This window comes from Triturus cristatus, chromosome 6, assembly GCF_964204655.1.
Source record: "Triturus cristatus chromosome 6, aTriCri1.1, whole genome shotgun sequence".
In the NCBI taxonomy this organism is placed as follows: Eukaryota; Metazoa; Chordata; class Amphibia; order Caudata; family Salamandridae; genus Triturus; species Triturus cristatus.
The window spans coordinates 1,403,068,904-1,403,091,506 of record NC_140589.1 but is presented as its reverse complement, the minus strand read 5'-3'; the positions used below and the strand labels follow the sequence as shown (position 1 = coordinate 1,403,091,506).

Below are 22,603 nucleotides of genomic sequence, written 5' to 3'. Positions count from 1 at the left end.
TTAGTAACAGCTATATTGGAGCTGGAGGCCTTGGAGGGAAGAGCAATAGGCACAGTCTCATTGTCCCTCCCAGATTGTAGTGCGTTTATATGTTTTTTCCCAAAATCTAGATGGGATAGTTTGGCTTTCCCCCTCATTGACTTCCTACTACGTTTGTTTGGTGGAGGCCTATGCAGCTCCCCCACAACACTTTGTTTTGGCTTACTTTTCTTAGTTGCATGCAAAGGGGGAGTTTGGGTAACCAAATTAACGGGGGTAACACATATCGTGGGAGGAGTTGTGTCTATGGACTTTCCAGGGACCAACCCAGGGGAACTAGGAATTTCCCGAAGTAAGAGGGGGAAGTCCTCAAGAGTCGGAGGATTTAAGCTATTGGGGGGCGTACCTTCCTCTTGGGAGATAGGATACGGGATGATCTCTGTCAAGGGTCTGCTCTTCATGGATTCAATGGAGCGCCGCCGCTCCGCCCTGCGTCTCTCCAGAGAATTTTCTTTGCCTGCGTCTCCTTTGGCAGATTTGAAGTAGTTGTCCAGTGTCCCTGTGTTGCTGCCCCCCTCCCTTAATGGAGTTTCACGTGGTCCTGGCGAGGGCATCACCTTAATCAGATTTGGAAATAAAAGGTAAGGGATATGGCCCAGCCCGGCCTCCTTTGACGGCCACAGACGGTCCCGCCCCGCCCTTGTCCTGGGCTTCTCCCGCGCGCTCCCGCGCGCTCCCGCGCAGCTGTGCACTCAAGCCGGAAATATGCTGGCAGGGGAGGAAGAGGCGGGGCGGTCAGGGAGAGCGGGCCAGCTCGGACGGCCTGAGCAACCCGGGACTCCTGGGAGGCTGAGTCCGGGTTGCAGTTCGCAGCCCTGTCGCACACTCACCGCCCAGCAGGAAGCAGCCTGGATTGTCCTCCTCCTGCGACGCGGGACCCGTTAGCAGAGGTCCGTAGGGAAGCAGAGAAACTGGCGTCCTTCAGGGTCCCCTGAGGGCTCTAACACACAGGCTCCAACGGGAAGGCAGGCAGTCATGTAACTGTCAATATGCATCAATATAGGTAGGTGAAAAAACAACAACCGCAGACCACCCTCAAATGGTTTCATAAACACTCACGGGTGCTTGCAGATTAACATTAACCGTGGGATGTTCCTCTCGCGGCTCGGGTTTCCGCTCCTTGAACCGCAACCGTACTTACTAACTGCCGCCGGTGCCGAACTTGAATTCACAAATGTTTTTTTGCAGGGGTTTCCGGATGGCTGCGGGATGGTTGCGGGAGGTCCTGCGCTCAGCTCACTACTATCAAGCCGCAAGCACCAGCCTCCACCACCGCCTCTCCTGCTCCGCTTCGGTCAGTAAGAAGAGGCTTCAGCAACAGTGGTGGAGTCTGTTTCAATACTAGACTCCGATTCCCAGTTGAACACCAAACAAGACCCAGTTTGAATGGAGTCTTCTGAAGGTCATCGGACCGTGGGTACACATACCCTCGATCCAAAGCCCACAAAATCTGCTCCAACCGATAAGACTTCTCACTGCTTAAAAGCCATTGCGAACCCTGATCAATTGATTTGGAGGCCCTGCCCTCAGGCTCGGCACCGAAACATCAGCCTGCAGCAGGGGCCTTCACTTTCAAATATGCATCAGAGCCTACGCACCGAACCATACCCTCAGTTTGAAATCCAAATCCCACAGCTCTTCGGCTATGACCACTCCAGCACCAAAACCAAGACAGGCATCAGCACCAAAATGTTAGACCTTCGGACCGAAAAACCCACCTACCCAATTATTGAAACAATGCAAGAATGGCTTGATCCAAGGCAAAAAACTTTACAAATTCAACCTGTTTTAGAGTCTGCAACGCCGCCTCCATCTAAAAGACACTTATCTTTCGATGAGGCCATTGATGCGTCTATTTTGTCTCCAAAAAGGAGCTAAAAGGACATGGCCACAAGTCCTTTACATGTTCCTATTCCTGCCTCTTCCACTCCACAATCACGATCTCATACTTTCACTCTTCCACCTAGCTCACCACAACAGTCAGAGGAGGGCCACCTTACACCTCGCACACATTCACCCATTAAGGATGACCAGGATGACATAGGAGAAGTTACACGACCTACAGCCCCATGGGATGCCTATGACATAGACCCACAGGGTGATACAGACCCTGACCTTTACCCAGCATGTCCATCCCTACCAGATGATGCTGCAGCTTATCAGGATTTAATAGCTAGAGCTACAGCGTACCACCAAGTGCCCTTGCATGAAGACGAAATAGAAGACAACTTCCTTTTTGAGACCCTCATCACTGCACAAAGAGGATCACAATTTTTACCCATGCTTAAAGGATTTTTACACTAAGATGATGTTGTCAAAGATCCTTTAAGGGCATGTATTCTAACTCCAAGAATAGGCAAAAAGTATAAGGCAGCACTGTCTGACCCCCATATACATCAATGGTCAGTTAACAGTGGACTCATTAGTTGTGGCTAATGCAAGAAATAAGACAAACTCCCAAACAGGGAATGCACCTCCCCAGACAAAGAATCAAAACTAACTGATGCATCTGGTAAACGGGTAGCTGCACAATCAGCTAGTAACTGGAGAATAGCTAACTGCCAAGCCTTATTAGCACAGTATGACAGAGCATACTGGGAGGAGATGGAGGGGCTCCTCCAACATCCCCCAGAAGAAAATAAAAAAAGGGTATGAACTGATTAATGAGGGCAAACTCATTACAAACAATTCTATTAAATGCGCACTAGATTCCACTGACACAGTAGCAAGAAGCACGAGCATCCTCTTACGCAGACATGCTTGGCTAAGTGTCTCTGGGTTCAAAACTGAGATTCAATGGGCTGTCCTTAATTTACCATTTGATAAGGAACACCTTTTTGGACCGCAGATGGATGCAGCTCTAGAAAAAATAAAAAAGGACACTGGTGTCGCAAAATCTATGGGTGCCCTCCAATCAACATCATTTTGTGAATGTTTGTGTCGCCCCAATTTCAAACAAGGTCTAAAGGCTGCATCAACAGACACCTCTGGGTCGCAATATAAAAACCAAGACCAAACATCAACCTATAAAACCTACATAGGTAATTATAGGGGAAATAATTTCAGAGGGTGAGTAAATAATACCCGCACCACAAATACCTCCTCAAACAATGACTCCCTCACCATTCTTCCGCCCCCCCCCCCCCCCCCCCGATCATCATCTAACACCTGTCGGGGGTGTCTATAGCAATTCTTCCCACAATGGCAAACCATTGCAACAGATCGATGGGTGTTGGACATTATCCAACATGATTACTGTCTGGAGCCTATCAAAACTCCGCCAAACATTCCACCCAAAAGACTCAAACTTCCCAAAAATCACCAACTTCTGCTCAAGGATGAAATAACAGCTCTCCTGCTACAAGAAGCCATAGAGCCAGTACAACCTCAACATCAAAGAACAGGAGTATATTCACAATACTTTCTCATTCCCCAAAATATACTACTCATTTCAACCTATTTTAGACCTCAGACCCTTAAATCACTACATTGTCTCGGAACATTTCCACATGGTCACCGTGCAGGAAGTAATACCCCTATTAGAAAAAGGAGACTTCATTTCAGTTTTCGACCTCAAGGACGCCTACTTTCATATACCAATTCCTACTGCCCATTGCAAATACCTACGGTTTGTCTTCGAACATCACCGCTCCATGTGTATTCTCAAAATGCCTGGCAGTAGTTGCAGCACATTTGCACGGAAAATACATTCCTGTATGCCCTTATTTGGACGATTGGCTCATAAAAGACAACAACACCCACATTTGCAATCAACATACTCCAGAGACAATCGGTCTGCAACATTGTAGGAAAGTAGGATCTGCTTTCATGGTTACCCCCTCTTTTTGCTGGTGTCAGTGTGTTTTTTAGACTAGTCTTACTGGGATCCTGCTAATCAGGACACCAGTCACTGTGCTTCCTACCTAAATTTGACATGGTATTTACTTCTGTACCGCCACAATTAGCTACTGGTGTACCCCTATAAGTCCCTAGTATATGGTACTGAGCTACCCAGAGCATAGGTATATCAGGAGACTCCCATGGGCTGCAGCATGTATTATGCTACCTATGAGAGACCACTCAAACTGTGACTATAGGCCTGCCACTGCAGCCTGTGTAAGTTGGTGCTAGCACCACTTACGGCAGATATAGGTTTTCTTATCTGAGGTCACTACACTTAAAACCTATAAGTCACCCCTAAGGCAGGCCTTTCAATCCTGAAGGCAGGGTGCTGGGTTATAAGTGTGAGGGTGCCCCTGCATGAGCAGGACAAACCTACCAACCCAAGAGTCTAAGTGCGGTCCGCCATTTTGATACATATAGTGGCCATCTGTCATTATGCGATGGCTAACTATATAGTGACTGTGCCAAACCTGAGCATGTTTGGTATCAAACATGTTGGAATCATACCCAAACACTGTTACAGGTGTTGGAGGTATGATTCCATGCACTGGGGGGTTCCTCCATGAAACCCCCTGTACTCCCGGTAACAGCCTTCCAGGGTCTGCCAGCAAGCTAGTGCTGCTACTGACCCCAGACACGATTCTGCCCTCCTGCTGCTGAGCTGAGCTAGAGCAGGGGAAGGTAGAACAATAGGTTTCCTGTCACAGGGAGGTGTGACCACCACCCAGACAGGACCTAGTGCATTGGGCTGGGGAGAGGGCGCTTGCCAGTGCTACCATACTGCTTGGAAGGGCACATTTGATGCGCTCCTTACATACTCCAGTTGGAACCAGTTCTAGGAGTCCTGCCTCCTTCTCTGTCGCGAAACTGGACAAAGGACATGGGAGTATCCTCCCCTCCTTCCAGTCCCTCCTCTGGGAGGGACCCCTGAGTCGTCCTAATCTTTTTCTTGGGGTATAAAAGGGCCCACCTTTGGGTGGCTCCTCAAATTCATCATGGGACAAGACTAGAGTCTGAAACCACGTCACTCTTCTACCGTCTGGACACTTGGACTTCGCCTGGAACCGACACTGCCTCACGGAAGACTCCTACTGCTCCTGGTCTCTCTGTTCTGCAAGTCTTCATCGTCTGTGTTTGTGCTTCTTCCAGCATCTTCAGCAGACCTCTGGGCATTAATGACGCCCAAAGTAATCTCCCTTGTAGTGAAGTAGTCACTTCCTTGCATCAGCAGGCACCGCAACAAAGCTGTTCGGTCTGCTGCTCCTGACGTCCCACGGACTTTGACAGGCTCAGCAACACGGGTAGTGGTTCTGCAACTCCTTCGAGGCCTGACCTGTCCTCTCTGCAATTTGTTAGGCCAGTATCTCGCGTTGGAACTTCTTGGACCCTTTCCCTTGGGCACTGCGCCAAGGCTTTTTGGCTCTACACTCCAGATATCTTCAGGCTACAAGAAGCTCCAGCCTCCAGCATCTCTTCCTTCCAAGATCAGTGTCCTCACCGCACCCTCTGCACCGTGGGCCTTCATCTTTGGTGAGCTGCTTGAGTTCCTCTTGCGACTCCTCTGCCTGTGGCTCCTCTCGAGGGTCTTCTCCTACTTCAGTAGGCTCCTCTGCTTGCTTGGGGCCTGCTCTTACTCTCCTGCACGTTTTGAATCCCTTGGACCTTGCTGGTTCCAGTGTTGCTCCTTCTTCGCTTTCCACGCCTGTTGCAGCTGCCAAGGCTTGTTGTTGCTCCCGCCGGACACCTATCCCCTGGTTTCTCAACTTCTGATGTGGTACAGCTCGTACACGGTCCCTAGTCTTCCTCATTGTCGCCTGGTCCTCACAGTGCAGTGGCAAGGTCATGGTCATCACTCGTGCATCATCCAACCTCGGTGGGCATTGCTCTTCCGTGCCTCCTGGTTAATTCCTGAGCGGCATAGACTCTGTCCCCTCTGCTTTCAGTTTTTTCTCTTCAAGAATCCACCGGACTCTTGCACAGTTTCCGCCAGCAGAATCATTACTGAAGTTCTCCATTGTGTTCTACGGCGGTTGCCAACGTCACTCCACACCTATGCACCCGGCTTTCCTGGTGTATGTAGCCTGGTTCCTGGGTTATCCACGGATGGGGTGACTATCCAACCTTCTGTGTTCCCCTGGGTTTTTTCAGGGTCCACTGGGAAGGGTCCTTCTTCAAAACTGAAACAGCAACGTTCCCGTTGACTTCTATTTATTGAGTACGCAGCTGTATCTCCGCTCTGCACACAGCCTTTGTGTGGTTCTTAGGTACTTACTTCGGGTAGTTCCTTATGTCCCCAGCCCTTCTGAGTCTCCTAGTCCAAGTTCTGACTTCGGTCGCAGTACGCTTTCCATTTTCTTACTATATGCTTTGGTCTCCCCTGGGGACCACTGTGTATTGTGCTTACTTACCTCTTGCAGTTGAAGTATTCTTGTGTATTTGTGTTGATATCTCTGGGTAGGAGGTATATCAAAGTGTTAGTGAGTGTTGTGTAGTAAATAGACATTTTGTATATGTACACTGTATGGTTCTTTTTGGTTAAACCAACACTAAATGATTAGATCTGGTTAAACAAGCTGCTTAACACATCTTCTGGACTAAGTCTCAAGGTTGCTCTCCACAGATACCACTTAGAGAGCATTCTAAGGTTGTCTACGACCACTAAAACCACCATAAGGGTTGTCTGGAATAGTGCTGGGTGCTTCACTTAAATAAGTTTGCACCATATACTAAACCAGTCTCATACATACATCGTCTAGGGTTTACCATCAATGTGAAAAAAATCACATCTCCAACCACTAGAAATACAGCCGTACTTGGGGCTATTCTAAATTCACATTTAAGATTGGCATACCCAAATACAGTCAGAATTCAAAACATTCAAACACTAATCCAACAGTTTCAAACAATGAATCAACTCAGTCAGGACAATAATGCGCCTTTTAGGCATGATGGCATTCTGCATTGCAGTAGTTCCACAATCACAGCTACATATGAGACCGTTGCAAGAATACCTTTCACGTCAATGGAATCAGTCACAGGGTCAGATGTTCTATCTAGTGTTGGTAGACAGCCGCACATATCACTCTCTACAGTGGTGGAACTCATTAAACCTTTCCAAAGGGCGGGCGTTTCTAGACCCAGTTCCCCAAGCCATTCTTACAGCGGATCTGTCTCTGGCAGGATGAGGAGCCCATCTGCAAACTCTAACAAATCAGGGTGTATGGGATCCCAAACACCAGGGTCTCCACTTCAATTACCTAGAGCTTCAAGCAGTTCACCTAGAATTTAAAGCATTCCTCACTCACCTAATCAACAAGGTTGTACTAGTCCGAACAGATAACATGACAACCATGTACTATTTAAAAAAACGGGGGGGGCACTCTCTGCAATTATCACGTCTAGCTCTAAACAATCTGGCGCTTGTCAGTACATCACAACATTCATCTCCTAGCAGAACATGTACCAGGGACAAGCAATCAAGTTGCAAACCACCTAAGCAGGATGCAGCAGCAAGTCCACGAGTGGGAACTCCACCTCCCAGTAATCCAACCATACTTTCACAAGTGGGGGTTTCCACAAATAGACTTGTTCACAACCCCAGAAAACGCAAAATGCCCAAACTCCGTGTCCAGATTCCCACACCCACTATCCAAAGGCAATACCCTATGGATGAACTGGTCAGTGATATTTGCCTACACTTTTCCCCTCTCCCATTACTTACATTTGTGGTCAGGAAGCTCAGACAGACGTCACTCACCCTAGTTCTCATAGCTTCAACATGGGCAAGACAGCCATGGTTCACCACACTACTAGAACTCTCACAAATTCCCCACAAGAAACTTCCCCTCAACACAGAACCATGGCAAAATCAGACTTCCCAATCCCAAGAAAATGAACCTTGCCATATGGCTCCTGAAGTCCTAGAATTTGGATATCTCTTCCTTCCACAAGAATGTATGAACATTTTTAAACAAGCTTGTAAACCTACAGCAAGAAAAGGCTACTCAGCTAAATGGAAAAGATTTGGGTTATATTGTCAAAAGAAAAATGTTAACCCTCTACAAGCACAGATACAAACACTAGCTCCTGAATCTTCAAACATCAGGTTGAGCATACACCTCAGTATGTTTACACCTTTCTGCCATTGCAGCCTATCAACTAAATAGACATTTGTCCTTATTCAAAATGCCAGTCATTAAAGCATTCATGGAAGGACTTAAATTCCCCCTAAACTACTACCATCATGGAATTTAAACAGTGTGCTAGCCAGGCTCATGGGACCTCAATTTGAGGCACTACATTCATGCCAACTCCAATTCTTGGAAGGTAGTGTTTTTAATAGCTATTACTTCACTAAGACATGTCGGTGAGCTCCAGGCACTAACTGTGGAAGAACCGTTCTTCCAACTCCATAGACAGTTGTGCTCTGAACAAACCCAACGTTTCTTCCAAAAGTAGTCTCTCCTTTCCATATTAATCAATCAATAGAATTACCTCTCTTCTTTCCGCAGCCTGATTCAGTGGCAGAAAGAGCTCTACATACTCTAGAAGCCAAAAGAGCATTAACTTATTATATCGACAGGACCAAAACATTTAGAAAAATGAAACAATTATTTATTGCTTTCTCACCTCTTCACATTGGAAATCCCATTTCCAAAAATGTTATTTATAGTTGGATAGTTAAATGTTTTCAAAATAAGAGCCTCAATGGCTTTTTGGGGGATAATCCCTATTGTTGACATCTGCAAAGCAGCAACATAGTCCACAGCGCAAACTTTTACAAAACATTATTTTGTGGATGTTTTAGCATGCCAACCAGCTGATGTTAAACAAGCAGTACTACGTACTCTATTTCAAACAACTGCAACCCCCACAGGCTAGCCGCCGCTTGATGAGAGGTACTGCTTTACAGTCAATGCACAGCAAGTGTATCTACAGCTACACATGCCTCGAACAAATTATGTTACTTACTCTGTAAGCATCTGTTCTTGGCATGTAGTGCTGTAGATTCACATGTGCCCTTCGACCTCCCCGGATGCCTGTGTAGGTCACCGTTTACTGCTTTACATCAATAACATTTTCATTACTGGCATGAACATCACATTACTGATACTTACTCTAACTCCATTCTCACTAACCCTTGGCAAAACAATCTAACAATGGAGTCAATGCCCATGCGCAGTATCACAGAGAGGAGTCATCACATATCCTTGTGACTCGAAAACGTTTGAAGAAAAACATCTTGCAATCACCCAAGCCCAACACTATATGGTGGACTTATGCACAGCATGTGAAGCTACAGCACTACATGCCAAGAACAGATGCTTACAGGGTAAGCAACATAGATAGATCGATAGAGATCGATATATATATATATATATATATATATATATATATATATATATATATTCACTGAAAAAACCATAGGTTTCACACATGTTATAGTTAGCTGTACATTTCACTCGTAAAAAACCAATGAAATTCCCCCATTATAGTTAGTGCAGGCAACTATAACTCACGCGACCGCAATCCTCTGCTGATGCTAATACTGTATTTAGACACTTATTTGCCCATGTCTTCTTCCATTAAATTTTAGCTATACCTATATTACAAATATTTTTTTTTCATAAAGACACATATGTCATCAGCAGAAGATTGCGGTCGCGTGAGTTATAGTTGCCTGCACTAACTATAACGGGGGAATTTCATTGGTTTTTTACGAGTGAAATGTACAGCTAACTATAACATGTGTGAAACCTATGTTTTTTTCAGTGAATTTGCAAGGTTTTTTAAATGCTAATTCCTAACTATAACGTGTGTGAAACCTATGGTTTTTTCAGTGAATTTGTACGGTTTTTTAAATGCTAAGTTACTTTACGCCATTCGTGGCGTGCGCGCCCAGTTAACGCAGTTCGCTCCGTGCGCGGTGCGCTTCGCGCACCGCGCGCCCACTTTACGCAGTTAGTGCCGTGCACGCACGGTGGTCACGCGGTGCGCTGCGCGCACCGCGTGCCCACGTTATGCGGGATGGACCATGTATGCACGATGCGCTTCGCGCACCGTGCGCACATGGGGGACATATTATGCGCATCTTTGTGAAATTTATTTTTTGTTAATTTCTTAAATGAAATAAGCCATGCACAAATGGTGCCCTTCGGGCAACATTTGCACACGGGGTGGGGAGGGTGTGGATAATTTTTTTTTTTACTAATTTTTACCGTACGCGTACGGTAAGCGTAATCGGCGATTTTCCGAAAAACAAAAATATTTTTTTTTTGGGCTTGGGGGTTGTTTGGGGACCCCTATATCAATGCTGGGTGGTTAGGATCTCAAGAAACTGCCTCTTTAGACATTTTTTGGCTTCGTTTTTGCTGCCCAACTAAGAGAGCGAGAGAGAAAATGGCGGACGACTCTTCCTGGTTTCGATCGATTCGAATGTTTACTAAGATCTAAGAGCCAAGCACCGTAAGCGCACCGTAAGCTGGCTCAGATATATATATTGATTTAAAGGCTATTTTCTCAGAATCTACTGAACAGATTTACACCAAACCTTCAAAAGGCACTTCCTTGACCTGAGGACTACCTCTCTGCCAAATTTCAAGTAATTCTGTTCAGCCGTTCGGGCTGTAGCTGTGTCTAAAGGTCCTATGGAAAAATGCATGGGAAAAACGCGTTTTGGGACCCCCCTTTTATCTCAGCCCCCGCTTGACGAATCCCCCCGAGACTTTCAGGGTAGGAGCGGAGCGTAGCGCCCCGCCTATTTTGAAAAATTCGCGAGCCTTCGTCGACCGGCGCCAAAGTTATTCAAAATAGAATGTTGTGGATTTCCTATGGGGGGAGAGGGAGAGGGAGAGGGGGAGAGGGGGAGAGAGGGAGAGGGAGAGGGAGAGGGAGAGAGAGGGAGAGGGAGAGAGAGAGAGGGAGGGAGAGAGGGAGGGAGAGAGAGAGGGAGAGAGAGAGGGAGAGGGAGAGGGAGAGGGAGAGGGAGAGGGAGAGGGAGAGGGAGAGGGAGAGGGAGAGGGAGAGGGAGAGAGTGTGAGAGAGTGTGAGAGAGTGTGAGAGAGTGTGAGAGAGTGTGAGAGAGTGTGAGAGAGTGTGAGAGAGTGTGAGAGTGTGAGAGTGTGAGAATAATGTTTATAAATTTTAAAAATACAATTTCAATTCTTTAAAATACTGTTAATCAATGTATTAAAAAGTTGAAAAGACTAATACATTTGTAAGAAAATAAAAACGTGTTAAAAACAAACAAGTTCTGTAATTTTATGAATGCGTTTAAACGTGCGAAAACACAAGAATGAAATAGCAATGTTCCCCTTTTTGTGTATTGGACCTGATACACCGTATCCCTGACAGACAGCTCACAACTGAAAACTCAATGGGGCCACTAGTGCTGGTCTTACACATCCTCAAAGCTGTATGACAATCCCTGAGGCCAATAAAGAGGCTTGATCCAGCGTGACAGTTTCTTTTTATAGGCTTTACAAAAGAATAAAACCGGTTTGATATTTCGACTGCCTCACAAGCCCTCGGACATATATTAGTTGAGTTTCCCTTTGTAGTCCAGGAGCAAGTGAAAGATCCCCAGTTTACATTTTACATAAAGTGCGCATGCAAAAATGTTTAATTATCATGTTCAAGTATCTCAAAATCTGGGACACACATACGCTGCAGAAAAGAATCTGCAAAATACCTGAAATGACCCCAGAAATTTTAGCTCCTAAAACAGAATTCCGAAAGTTGATTTGAGCTTATCGAGGTCATCCTGAGGGAGTGCAGAGGGATATAACCGAAAGTCCTTCCGGCCCAGTTTAAATAGCCAAGTTTTTATATGGAGAAGCAAAGAATTTTTTTCAGCAAATGGCCATCTAGTATGCTTTTAATCCCTGTGGGTTTCTGTATCCTCATTAGACCAGAGTCTTACCCAATATTGGATAGGCCGCGACACAGCAATATCAGTTAATCATCTGAGGTTTAAGTCAAATTGGATTGGAAGTATTGCAGCACTCACAGGGATTCTTAGAGAGTCTTTATTAAAGCATTCTCTGCTTTCTCCAATATCAAGATTGTAATGCTCCCGTTAGTCTGCCCCATACAGGGAAGCCCCATAGGCTTTTCTCTTGTATATCTCCATTGGAGGAGAGATGGGGAAAGCAGAAACCCTGTTTGCACATCATAAAATAGATCCAGCTCTTTGTTTTAGGGTCAGAACACTCTTCTCAATGTGGGCTACCCATCTGTGAGAATCCTCTAGTCTAGCACCCAAATAATCAAACTCATGGACCCTATCCACACCCTCCTCCCCCCACCATAAGTATCTTTCTTTTATTTATTTTTTTGCATGCACCGAACACCATGTATTTTGCTTTGTTGCTGTGTGTGTGTGTGTGTGTGTGTGTGTGTGTGTGTGTGTGTGTGTATATCAATCCAAACAAAACCCTTTCTGGCATAGAGTGACACATACATTATGCAAACAAAGAAGCAGAGAACTCTGGGTAGTTCTCAAGTTTAGGTGGAAAGCCGCTCCTGTATAGAGCACCCTCAACACCAGCAAAACTCTAAATTTGCTCACCTCAAATGTCTGCTTTTCCATCAAAGTCTTTAAGCATAGGATTAGCACAGTGCTATCCGTGCAGAGATAGAAAGGGACAAAGTCTTTTGCCATTTCTACAGCAAAGTCTTTAAGCCTAGGATTAGCTCAGTGTTATCCATGCCGAGCTGTAAAATGGCCAAAGCCTTTTACCACTCCAGGCACAGTATTACAGCTTTGGATTGTTAAAATACCATCCAAGCCAACCAGAAATGAATAAAAGCAACCCATGAAACGTGTTTCGCTCTCATTAGATCTCTTCAGAGAGGTATAGCTTTGTCCACATACAAGGGAGCACCCAGTATAAATCAAAACAAAACCCTTTTGGCATAGAGCGACGCACAAAGTCTTTGTCCCTTTTTATCTCGGCATGGATAGAAAAGCAGACATTTGAGGTGAGCAAATTTAGAGTGTCGCTGGAGTCGAGGGTGCTCTATACAGGAGCTACTTTCCACCTAAACTTGAGAACTACCCAGAGTTCTTTGGTAGAACTGCAGCCAGTCTTTTGGGAGGCAGCTCACTCTGTAGCTCCCTTGTTTTCTAATAAAACAGAGTTCATTCCATTCTTTGGTTGTTCATTGTTGTCATAAAAAAGTGATATTTTCTTTCTTTAGTCTTTTATATATATATATATATATATATATATATATATATATATATATATATATATATATATATATATATATATATATATTTTTTTTTAAAGGAAACAATATTTTCATGAAAGCTTGTGTTTATTCAAGTCCTTGGTTAGAACAAAAATTAAATTGTTACCCTTCCTGACAGGATACTGCCATCGTCCATCCTGTTCCAATACGCATGACACCAAGCAAAATTCACATGCAAGAAATGGAACTTAAAAGAACTGGAAGCGGTAAGGGTGTTGTTGAGTTTTATTTTTGGCTATGTATGTGTCGGTCACATTAATTAACATTTTGAGCATCAGATAGATTCATTGCACAAATCAGTTCTGCAACTTTGTTAAATGTGTTCTTTACGCTTGTGGATATTACCAGAGGAACTGCATAAGATCTTTTCATATCTTAACACCAACCAGATTCTTGTCTCATACCAAGACAGCCTTCAGTTCTCCTACATCTAGGTTTGACGACTTGTCTCTTTTTAATGTATATGTTCCTCCATATTCACTAGATTTTTCCTCAGCTTTACATTTATATTGCCACACACAATTGTATTGTTTTATGCCTGAAGAAAGGAAAAGATCTGTTTTCACTTTTGTCTGCTTCAGCCCTGAAATCATTTGTCTATGCCATAGTGTTCATGCTTCTTTTTTAAAGTTTTTGTTTTGGAAAAATAAAGAAATGGTAAACTGTGCATGAACAGTAAACCCCAAAGGGATACATTGTAACACTATAGAGTATAGCATTCTCTTCCTAGTACATTAACATTTTAGTTTAGCCCTGAGTCTACCATCTCTTTATGTTCTCCCTATAGAGCAGAGTCCTTGTCCTAATTCCCACCAGGATTGTCCATCAATGCCCAGTCCACCACCATAGCCATGTACTCTGTAAAACCCTCACAGGAAAAGTCACAATGCAAAATCCCTCAAGGTGCCCCCTTGGAAACAGATGAAAGTGTGCCCCAGATATCCCTTTCGTGGGAGGCTTCAGTGTCACGTCTCCCTCTTTTTTAAAATTGTCTTTATTAGATTCTATTGATTTACATTATGTTGCAAATGGGTTCTCTCCATTTAGTCCACCTGGATTTTTTGCTTTCGTTCACCCTGTTTTTGAACCTTTACTGTGGGTGAGTCTCAATACCTGAGTCTCAATCATGGTGATTTCATGTTAATCGGACTTGAATGTGTTTACTGCCAGTGACTAACTTTTCAGATAAGGCCTCTGCATCACAAGCTAGGGTAAGGTGCACTCGGGTGGTTACAAGTGAACACGTGTGCTGGCTGCGCGTGTGAGACTGTTATTGTGCGCAGCCCAATAATTGCACACAGGTAGCCTCGCACAGAAGGAAATTTGTACGGCTAGGTGCTAACCTGAGGTAAGCTATTTAATATTAGTGGGCCTTCATAGATAGGGCAGTAGGGTTTTCTAGAAAAACTGTGCTATTCACTGTATTATACATATATGTGGAATCTGCTTTAGAGTGCAGTGTGGCTCCACTTAGGCCTACATGGTCCCGCAAGGTGTCAATCTTTGGTAAACATGAACACTGAGTTTGTTTTTGCAGCTTACAATAACATACATAAATCATCCTTTGGACATCAAGAATTGTCATATTTCTTGGGCTCCGCTCATAATTCGATTCCAGGTCTTTGTCCAACCTGCTGTGCCAATTAAATTAATCTGCTCCCCAGCAATGAGAACAAAATTCCTCCCTCACAAAGAGAGCAGTGTTCCGTGATTGGTTCAGTTCCTGGGAAAGAGATGGTGGGGAACAAAATCTGGATCTGATAATAGCTGGCACACTGCACTAGGCTCGGTCAGACCCGACCAACTGAACAAAGGAGGAAGCCCAGACATCTGGAGTCTGCACTGGAAGGGCTCCCCTATGAAGTTTTGGTGGGAAGGGATTTGGCTGTAATGTCAGCTAGGGGTTGAGCTGAGACACTCAGAGCACTTCACAGAGAAAACATGATAGAGCAATAATAAATTGTCCCAGAATGCTGTGCAGGAGGGGTGGGACAGGCGTGGAGGTATGATGTAGCATCCTATGATTGGCCAGTGGTGGCTGGCATCTAGTACTTTCCACCCACACTTATAAACCCCTGTACGAGGGAGAGACGGTGGACAAGACCATTGATCTGTTAAACTTCGACAGCAGAGTAATGGACAGATGGAAAGGAAGTCACCTGATGCCCTGCAAAGATGGACTGAGGACTTTGTCTGCTGCTGATTCCCAGCCCAGATTGGTATCTTCAGGGGCCAGTGGCAATGTACCCCTTAAGCCCCTGAGTTGCAGTTGGGGTGAGGAGGGGGGGGGGGGGGGGGGTTGTTGGGAGATCTGGACTCCACTGCCACCAAAAGTGCTCTGCAAGAGAGCCAGGAGGCTCTGGGGCTTGGGAATGTAGGCAGAAAGGTGCTCTGTTGGCTGGTAAGAGGAGCTGCACAAGATGCCCTCACCAGCAGGAGAGGAGCACCAAGAGAGAAGACTGGCACAGAGCAAGTAAAACCAGCTGCCGACAAAGTGCGACATTGAGGCTAGTCGGACTGTTGAAAATGCTCCTGGTGGCTGAGCTTGCCACCAGGAGTAAAATGAGTCCAGGATCTTCAGAATCAGCCCAATGGGGCTAGAAGTATTCACCTGTGGCGATTTGCCAATTTTCATATACTTCAGAAGAGAAAAGGAGCATGTGTGGCTCCACCGCAATTTCTCCAAATGCCCCTGGGTTGGGGCAGGGCCTTGGGAATTGGCGCATCTTAGTTGCTATATTGCCCAGGGGAAGAGGCATGCGTGGGGCCCACTCTCTGTAGTACTAATTGCCTGGGGGTGGGGAGCTATTTCTCTGAGGGTTGACACAGTGTGAATAGGGCCAGGGACCACATGGCTAGACCATGAGGCACAGGACCGCTGGGGCGAAGAAAACCAGAAAGACCACCGGAGCATTTGGGTCATTGCCGACCTCATGGCCCCTATCCAGGAACAATTTTACAAGATGAATTTCTATCTCCTCCCCTCCTACTCAATGGGGGCGGTCGTGTCCAGCAGCAGATAGTTTTAAAAAAATAATCTTTTTCTTGAAACTACACGCCATCTCTTTAACAGGATACATGTCATAATAGTCTGACACTTCTCAAACAGACTGGCAAATCAATAACAATCAGCTAACAATGATTAACAACTTTCAGGTTCTCTATCCCCACCCCAATGCCTTATTCCCTACCAGTTAAAGTGTTACTTGCTCCTGATCTTGTCTGGCCCTCTGACCACACACCATTCTCCGATAGCTATTCGCAACAGCAGATAGTTGCTCCCGAGGCAGAAGCCGAGGAAGAATTTGCACCCGCCGTGGAGGGAGCATAAACGCATGATGCTGCCTCTTGCGTTATGCACAGGAGTGCAGTGCATGTGGGGAGCTGGTGGGGCCGTAAAAGAATTGAAGCCAAATTGAAAGGAAAAGCAGGAGAAGCTCTCTCATCAAGTATTAACCGATTTTGGCCTGGCATCTCATGTGCAGCAAGGTGTCTCATTAGCATATTTTTTCTCTTTTGTGGTACCCCAATGACGGGCAGTGGCACCACCAATGTTCACCCAATGCGTTGTGGTGGGGGGCTACAGGATGTGCAGGGCTTTGCTTTATTCATAATTTTATTGATGAACATTGGCATGATTTATTAATAATTAATGCATTTGAAAATAGTTACTCACTACACTGGTTTTAATAATGAAGCTGAGCATGTGCTTACTGTTTTGACCCCTTGACAAAGTCAATAGGCTTGCTTTATATATTAATGTGATGACCCTGTGACAAAGCCAATAGGCCTGCCTTATATTTGGATGTGGTTACCCTTTGACAAAGCTAGTAGTCCATCCTTATGCAGTATGACACCACCTTATATTGCAATGTTGCATCTGGTATAGGTGGGAGATTGTGATTATGCTGTCATAACCCGCCAAGGGTTAAATATGATACTTGGGTGTCTCCAAATGTATTTTCATCTACCTACTGTATATATTTGTAATTTAATGCGTAGTATTTAGGAGTGTGTGTGTAATAAATGTACTTTTCATTTTTTAAAGAAAAAGCTCTGACTGCAAAACAAATTGAATATTGTTTGCCAGTGAATAGAGATTACTAGCCCACACCACTTCCCCTGAGTAGGCCCTGGACCTCTCTGCTGCACTACCCTTAGAGAGTCAAGTGCTACAATGGGGTACATAGTTCACAGCAATTAGTCAATTGTGACCTGCTACTTGAGCAGGAGGACTTCCATCTTGCACAACTTAATAACCCTATGTTTGAGACATGTGAGGCATAGATACACATACTGTGCATACTCCTGCCATCTCGTGTTAAGCCTGCATGTGTGCAAGTTGTTTTTCTTCAAAGAATTGTTACTGAATTATGAGGTACTGTGACTCCACCTTTTGCTTGCAATGTGCATGATCATCAGCTCCATTGTTAGATTATTTTCTTTCCACTGTTGGATTCGGGCTTGGTGCCATTTTGGTGTTCTTTTCGGTCTTAACTGTTCCTCTCCCTCAGTTGGTATTGTATTCAATCGTGTTTTCTCCTTCTTGCATATCAACTCAACGCCTCCAGTGTCGTCTGTGATGAAACGATCACCTTTTCGGTATTGCCCTCGATGTCGTTGAAAATACCCCTGGACCGACCTCAACCAGGTCTGTAATCTTTGGCTCTCACCTGAACATGACATGGCCTCTTGGGACGCGTGCTGGTCTTATCGTCGAAAAAGACTCTGACTGCTGGGCATGTCCGCCTGGAATGTTGAGCAGGAGCAGCGAAGATACACCGATCTCTTCGGCACCCAGGACCTCGAGGGGCAACATCATCCTGAACCTTCGTCCGTCGTAGAAGAGGATTTCTTGCCCGAAGAGAGTTCTGGCTCTGACCTCTATATCGAAGATCTCCCGCTGGTTCAATAGGTTGTGAGTACAGCTTCTGCTCCGCACCACACTGAGCTTCCATCCCACAAGGGGCGTTCAGCTGCTCTAGACCCATAGAGGTAGGCTTCTGCACCATCACTGCCTTCGGGCCATGGTCGGCACTGACTGTCAACTTTGGAAACTATGCCCAGTTTTGCCTTGACACAGAAGAAAATCTTGAAGTCAACTCCCTTGGGGCCATCCGCTCCCGACTTGGCACCTACTCTACTGTTGGATCCAAAGCAGTCGATATCGAAACCCAGGTCTCCTCCGGCGCCAAAACACTTGGTGCTGACCGAAGAATCAGCCATCAAACCGGTCCTCCAAAAACTACAAGGCAATCTCTACGCTCGCCAGAGGCAGCTGATCATACATCCCCACACAGACCAAATCCTCACACAACCTCTGGCGCCAGACACTCGACCACCAAAGAGGCAGTTTAGTTTTGAGGAAGCTCTAGGGCCTGCCCTTCACCAAAACAAGGGAACAAGCGCAATAGAGCCACCAGCCCTCTTCCAGATACCAGACTGCTATTGCCCCCTTCCCTCCACCCAGACCTCCACCATCACCATCCCTACCTCCTTCTCTGTCTCACCCATTTGTGTACACTCCACAGGGGTTACCACATTCTGATTTGGGTGAACATGGTGGGGGGGTACACTTATGATAGGCCCCCACAGGGAGCTCTTTGGAAATCTAATGATGTGGCTCCACCTTGGGATCCTGACCCTTTCCGTCTCTCCCCGCTAGATGACAGCACTTCTTACCCTAAGGTTTTATTGTAGGGCTGCTGCTTATCATAATGTACAGATGCAGAAAGAGCCTGTCGAAGAGGACTTCCTCTTCGAAACTCTGTCCTCTGCCCACCATTCTGTGCAGTACCGTGCCATGCTGAAGGAGATGCTCAATATTTTTAAGGAGTCGGTTCGGGCCCGGGTTGATTTAAAAAAAAATAAAAAAAAATACAAAACCTGCCCTTCAGATCCCATATACGTAAGTGTCCAACTCCCTCCTGATTCCTTAGTGGTGCTTATCGCTCGCAAGTGAGCGAACACACAAGCAACGGCAATGCCCCTCCGCCGGACAAGGAGAGCCAACGTATAGATGCTGCTGGTGAGAGTGTCACATCACAGGCCGCAAATCTTTAGCGTATTGCCAATTTCATCGGCCTTCTCTCTAGATACAACAGAGCCTACTGGGACAAAATGGAGGAGCTCTTCAACAAATCTGTGAGGAGCAGTGTAAATGACGACGTTAGTTGGTTTCATAAAGCAAGCTGATTTTCAACACTACCATTAGGTGTGCCTTATATTCTGCAGACACTGCTGCTGGAGGCCTCATCTCCAGTGTTCTTCTTGGCCGACATACGAGGCTCTGTGTCTCCAACTTCAAACCAGACGTTCAGCAGCATCTCCTTGACCTGCCCTTTGACGGGGAACATCTCTTTGGGCAACAGGTTGACGAAATGCTGGAAAAGATTAATGAAGAACATAAACTTTGAAAGCCATGGGTGCCCCGCAGATTGCCTCCCCGTCAGTGTATTGTGGAGACTCCAAGACAACCTCTCCTGAAGCCTCCACATCTTTCCAGCATCAGCCTGCCAGACAACCCTCCACAAGAGGTTACTTTAGGAGTGCCTACCGTGGAAACCGTACCAAAGTTAGAGGCAAAGGTAGCTCCCCCAAAGGAGCTACCCCAGCCAAACAATGACTTGCAGCTCCTTCCCCCCGACCACACAACAGTCGGGGGACGACTACACTTGCTCAGCCCCCTTTGGCAACTCATCACCTCAGACCAGTGGGTATTAGACATCATTCAACACAGTTACTGCCTGGAGCTTATATCCACACCACCCAACATACTACCCTGCAGACACGTCCTCTCCCCAGAATACCAATGGCTGCTTTGAAAAGTGGTCCAAGCTCGCCTTCTCAAAGGAGCTTTAGAGCCTGTACCACAGCACCTACAGGGCTCAGGGGTTTATTCCTTCTAATTCCTCATTCCACCTCGGGCCCCTCAAAGAGTACATCCTGTCAGAGCACTTCCACAAGGTCACTCTTCAGGATGTCATTCCACTACTACAGCAAGGCAACTTCCTGGCTGCCCTCTACCTCAAAGAAGCCTGCTTCCACATCCTGAACTATCTGCCGCATCGCCGCTCCCTCCGGTTTGTGATAAGTGGCCAATACTACTATTTCAAAGTGCTGCCCTTTGGGGTCACCACTGCACCTCGAGTGTTCACAAAATGCCTTGCAGTGTTAACCGCGCACCTGGGAAGACAGGTCATCCATGTAATCCCATACCTGAATGATTGGCTGATAAAGAGCGCAAGTCAACAGCAGTGTCGTACACACACTCAAGCCATTATAGACCTGCTTCACAAACTGGGCTTTACCTATCTAGGAGCCTTTCTCAATGCAGAGGCCTGCAAAGTGTACCCCAATTGTGCAAGAGTCCAGTCCTCCCATGTGCTGCTCCCAAATCAGCAGGTCACAGTTCGAATAGTCAGGAGCCTCCTAGGCAAGCTGGCCTCCTGCATCTCCGTAGTACCCCATGCAAGATTGCATATGCGCCTGCTGCAGGAATGTTTATCGCACCAGTGGTCCCAGGTGGACGGTTGTTGGGAAGATTTAGTGTTGATCAGCCACCGTACTCGTCACTCTCTGCAGTGGTGAAACACACACAACTTATTGCAGGGACGGACTTTTCTCTATCCAATCCCTAGATCACCATTACAATGGATGCATCTCTCTCGAAGGGGGGCGGGCTGGGGGGAGGTGCTCCTACGAAACTGACTGTTCAGGATCAGCGGGATCCCAGTCACAGGGGTCTACACATCAATTATCGGAATTTGATTGCTGTCCATTTAGCCCTGAATGCCTTCCTTCCCCACATAGTGGGCAAGGTAAGTACTCCTTGTTTTCACGGATAACATGTATTACATTTAGATGCAGGGAGACTCCTGCTCTCCCCAGCTTCCTCTGCTAGCTCAGATCTGGTGCTTGACTCTCCACTACAATATCCTCTTGTTTGCGAAATACCTCCAGGGAGTGGACAACAACGTTGCCGACCTTTTCATCAGGATGCGGCAGCAAGTCCACGAGTGGGAACTCCACCCAGGAGTCCTCTACCCAAACTTCGCCTTCAAGTTCACACACAGTCTATGTGCAATGCACTATGGATGGATTTATCAGGGATATTTGCCTACGCTTTTTCACCTCTCCCCCTCATCCCATTTGTGACTGTGAGGCAAACCTCTCTCACCCTCATTCTAGTGGCTCTGACTTTGGCTCGACAAGCCCGGTTTATCTCTCTGATCTTTCAGTGGTTCCGCATGAGAGGCTCCCCAACAAGCCAGACCTTCTCACATAGAACCATCAAGAAATCAGGCACCCTGACCCCAAGAATATCAACCTTGCTCCTGCCGTCTTAGTGTTTGGTTACCTTAATCTACCTCCTGAATCCATGAACATTTTTAAAGAAGCACACAGGCCCATATTCGTGCCTGCTACGCTGCCAAATGGAAAAGGTTTGTTTGCTGCTAATTTCAAACTGGATTCACCCCTTCACAGCCAACGTACAGGACATTGTTGCCTTCTACACCAGCAAACACGTGGACTAGCCTTCACCTCTGTTTGACTAAATGTGGTTACTGTGGCTGCTTATCTCCAAAATAGGCAACATGTCTCCCTCTTTAACATCACAGCCATTAAAGCATTTATGGAGGGACTCAAGCGTCATTTCTCCGTGGGTGCCGCCGGCCCCAGTGTGGAATCTTAACATTGTCCTCACAAGACTTCTGTGTCCCTATTTTGAGCCCTTTTGGTCATATCCCTAATAATTTCTGTCTTGGAAAGTGTCTTTCCAGTAACTGTCACATCACTGAGATGTGTTAATGAGCTCCAAGCCTTGGAAAAACCCTTCTTTCAGCTTCAAAGATATAGGGTTGGCCTTCGCACTAACCCTAAAATTCTTCCTAAGGTAGTCTCGCCTTTCCACCTTAACCTGTCTTTAGAACTCCCAGTTTTCTTCCCACAACCTGACTCAGTTACAGAAAGGGCTCTTCATGCCTTAGGCGTCAAATGAGCCTTTATGTACTATGTGAATAAAACAAAGCCCTTTCAGAAAACTCAGCAATTGTTTATTGCTTTTTTAGAACCAATTAAGTGAAAGGGATTGTCAAAAAAAGGCGAAGCTAGATGGATAGTTAAATACATTCACAACTGTTACACAACTATTACACTAAAGCTAAAAGAGTTTTGCCTGTTCCCCCTAGAGCCCACTCGGCCAGGAAGAGAGGGACCTCTGTTTTTCCTGAGGAGCATCCCAATCACAGACATTTGTAAAGCAGCTAATTGGTCTAGGCCACATACTTTAACTAAAAACTACTGTGTAGATGTACTAGCCCGCCAACAAGCCAATATTGGCAGGCTGTTCTATGTACCCTTATTCAATCCTTTGCAACATCTACAAACTAGCCATAGCTTAAAG

At 45.9% G+C, this 22,603-nt stretch overlaps 1 protein-coding gene across 20 annotated transcripts in view; it reads left to right on the top strand.

The window, feature by feature from the left end:
* The window catches only part of REPS1 (RALBP1 associated Eps domain containing 1), an 894,243-nt gene that overhangs the window by 507,279 nt on the left and 364,361 nt on the right, over nucleotides 1-22,603 (top strand). For all 20 annotated transcript variants that reach the window (XM_085612456.1, XM_085612466.1, XM_085612457.1 and 17 more), the window contains one exon: nucleotides 13,316-13,403. In XM_085612456.1, coding sequence (XP_085468582.1) covers nucleotides 13,316-13,403 — 88 coding nt within the window. The remainder of the gene's footprint in view (nucleotides 1-13,315; nucleotides 13,404-22,603) is intronic.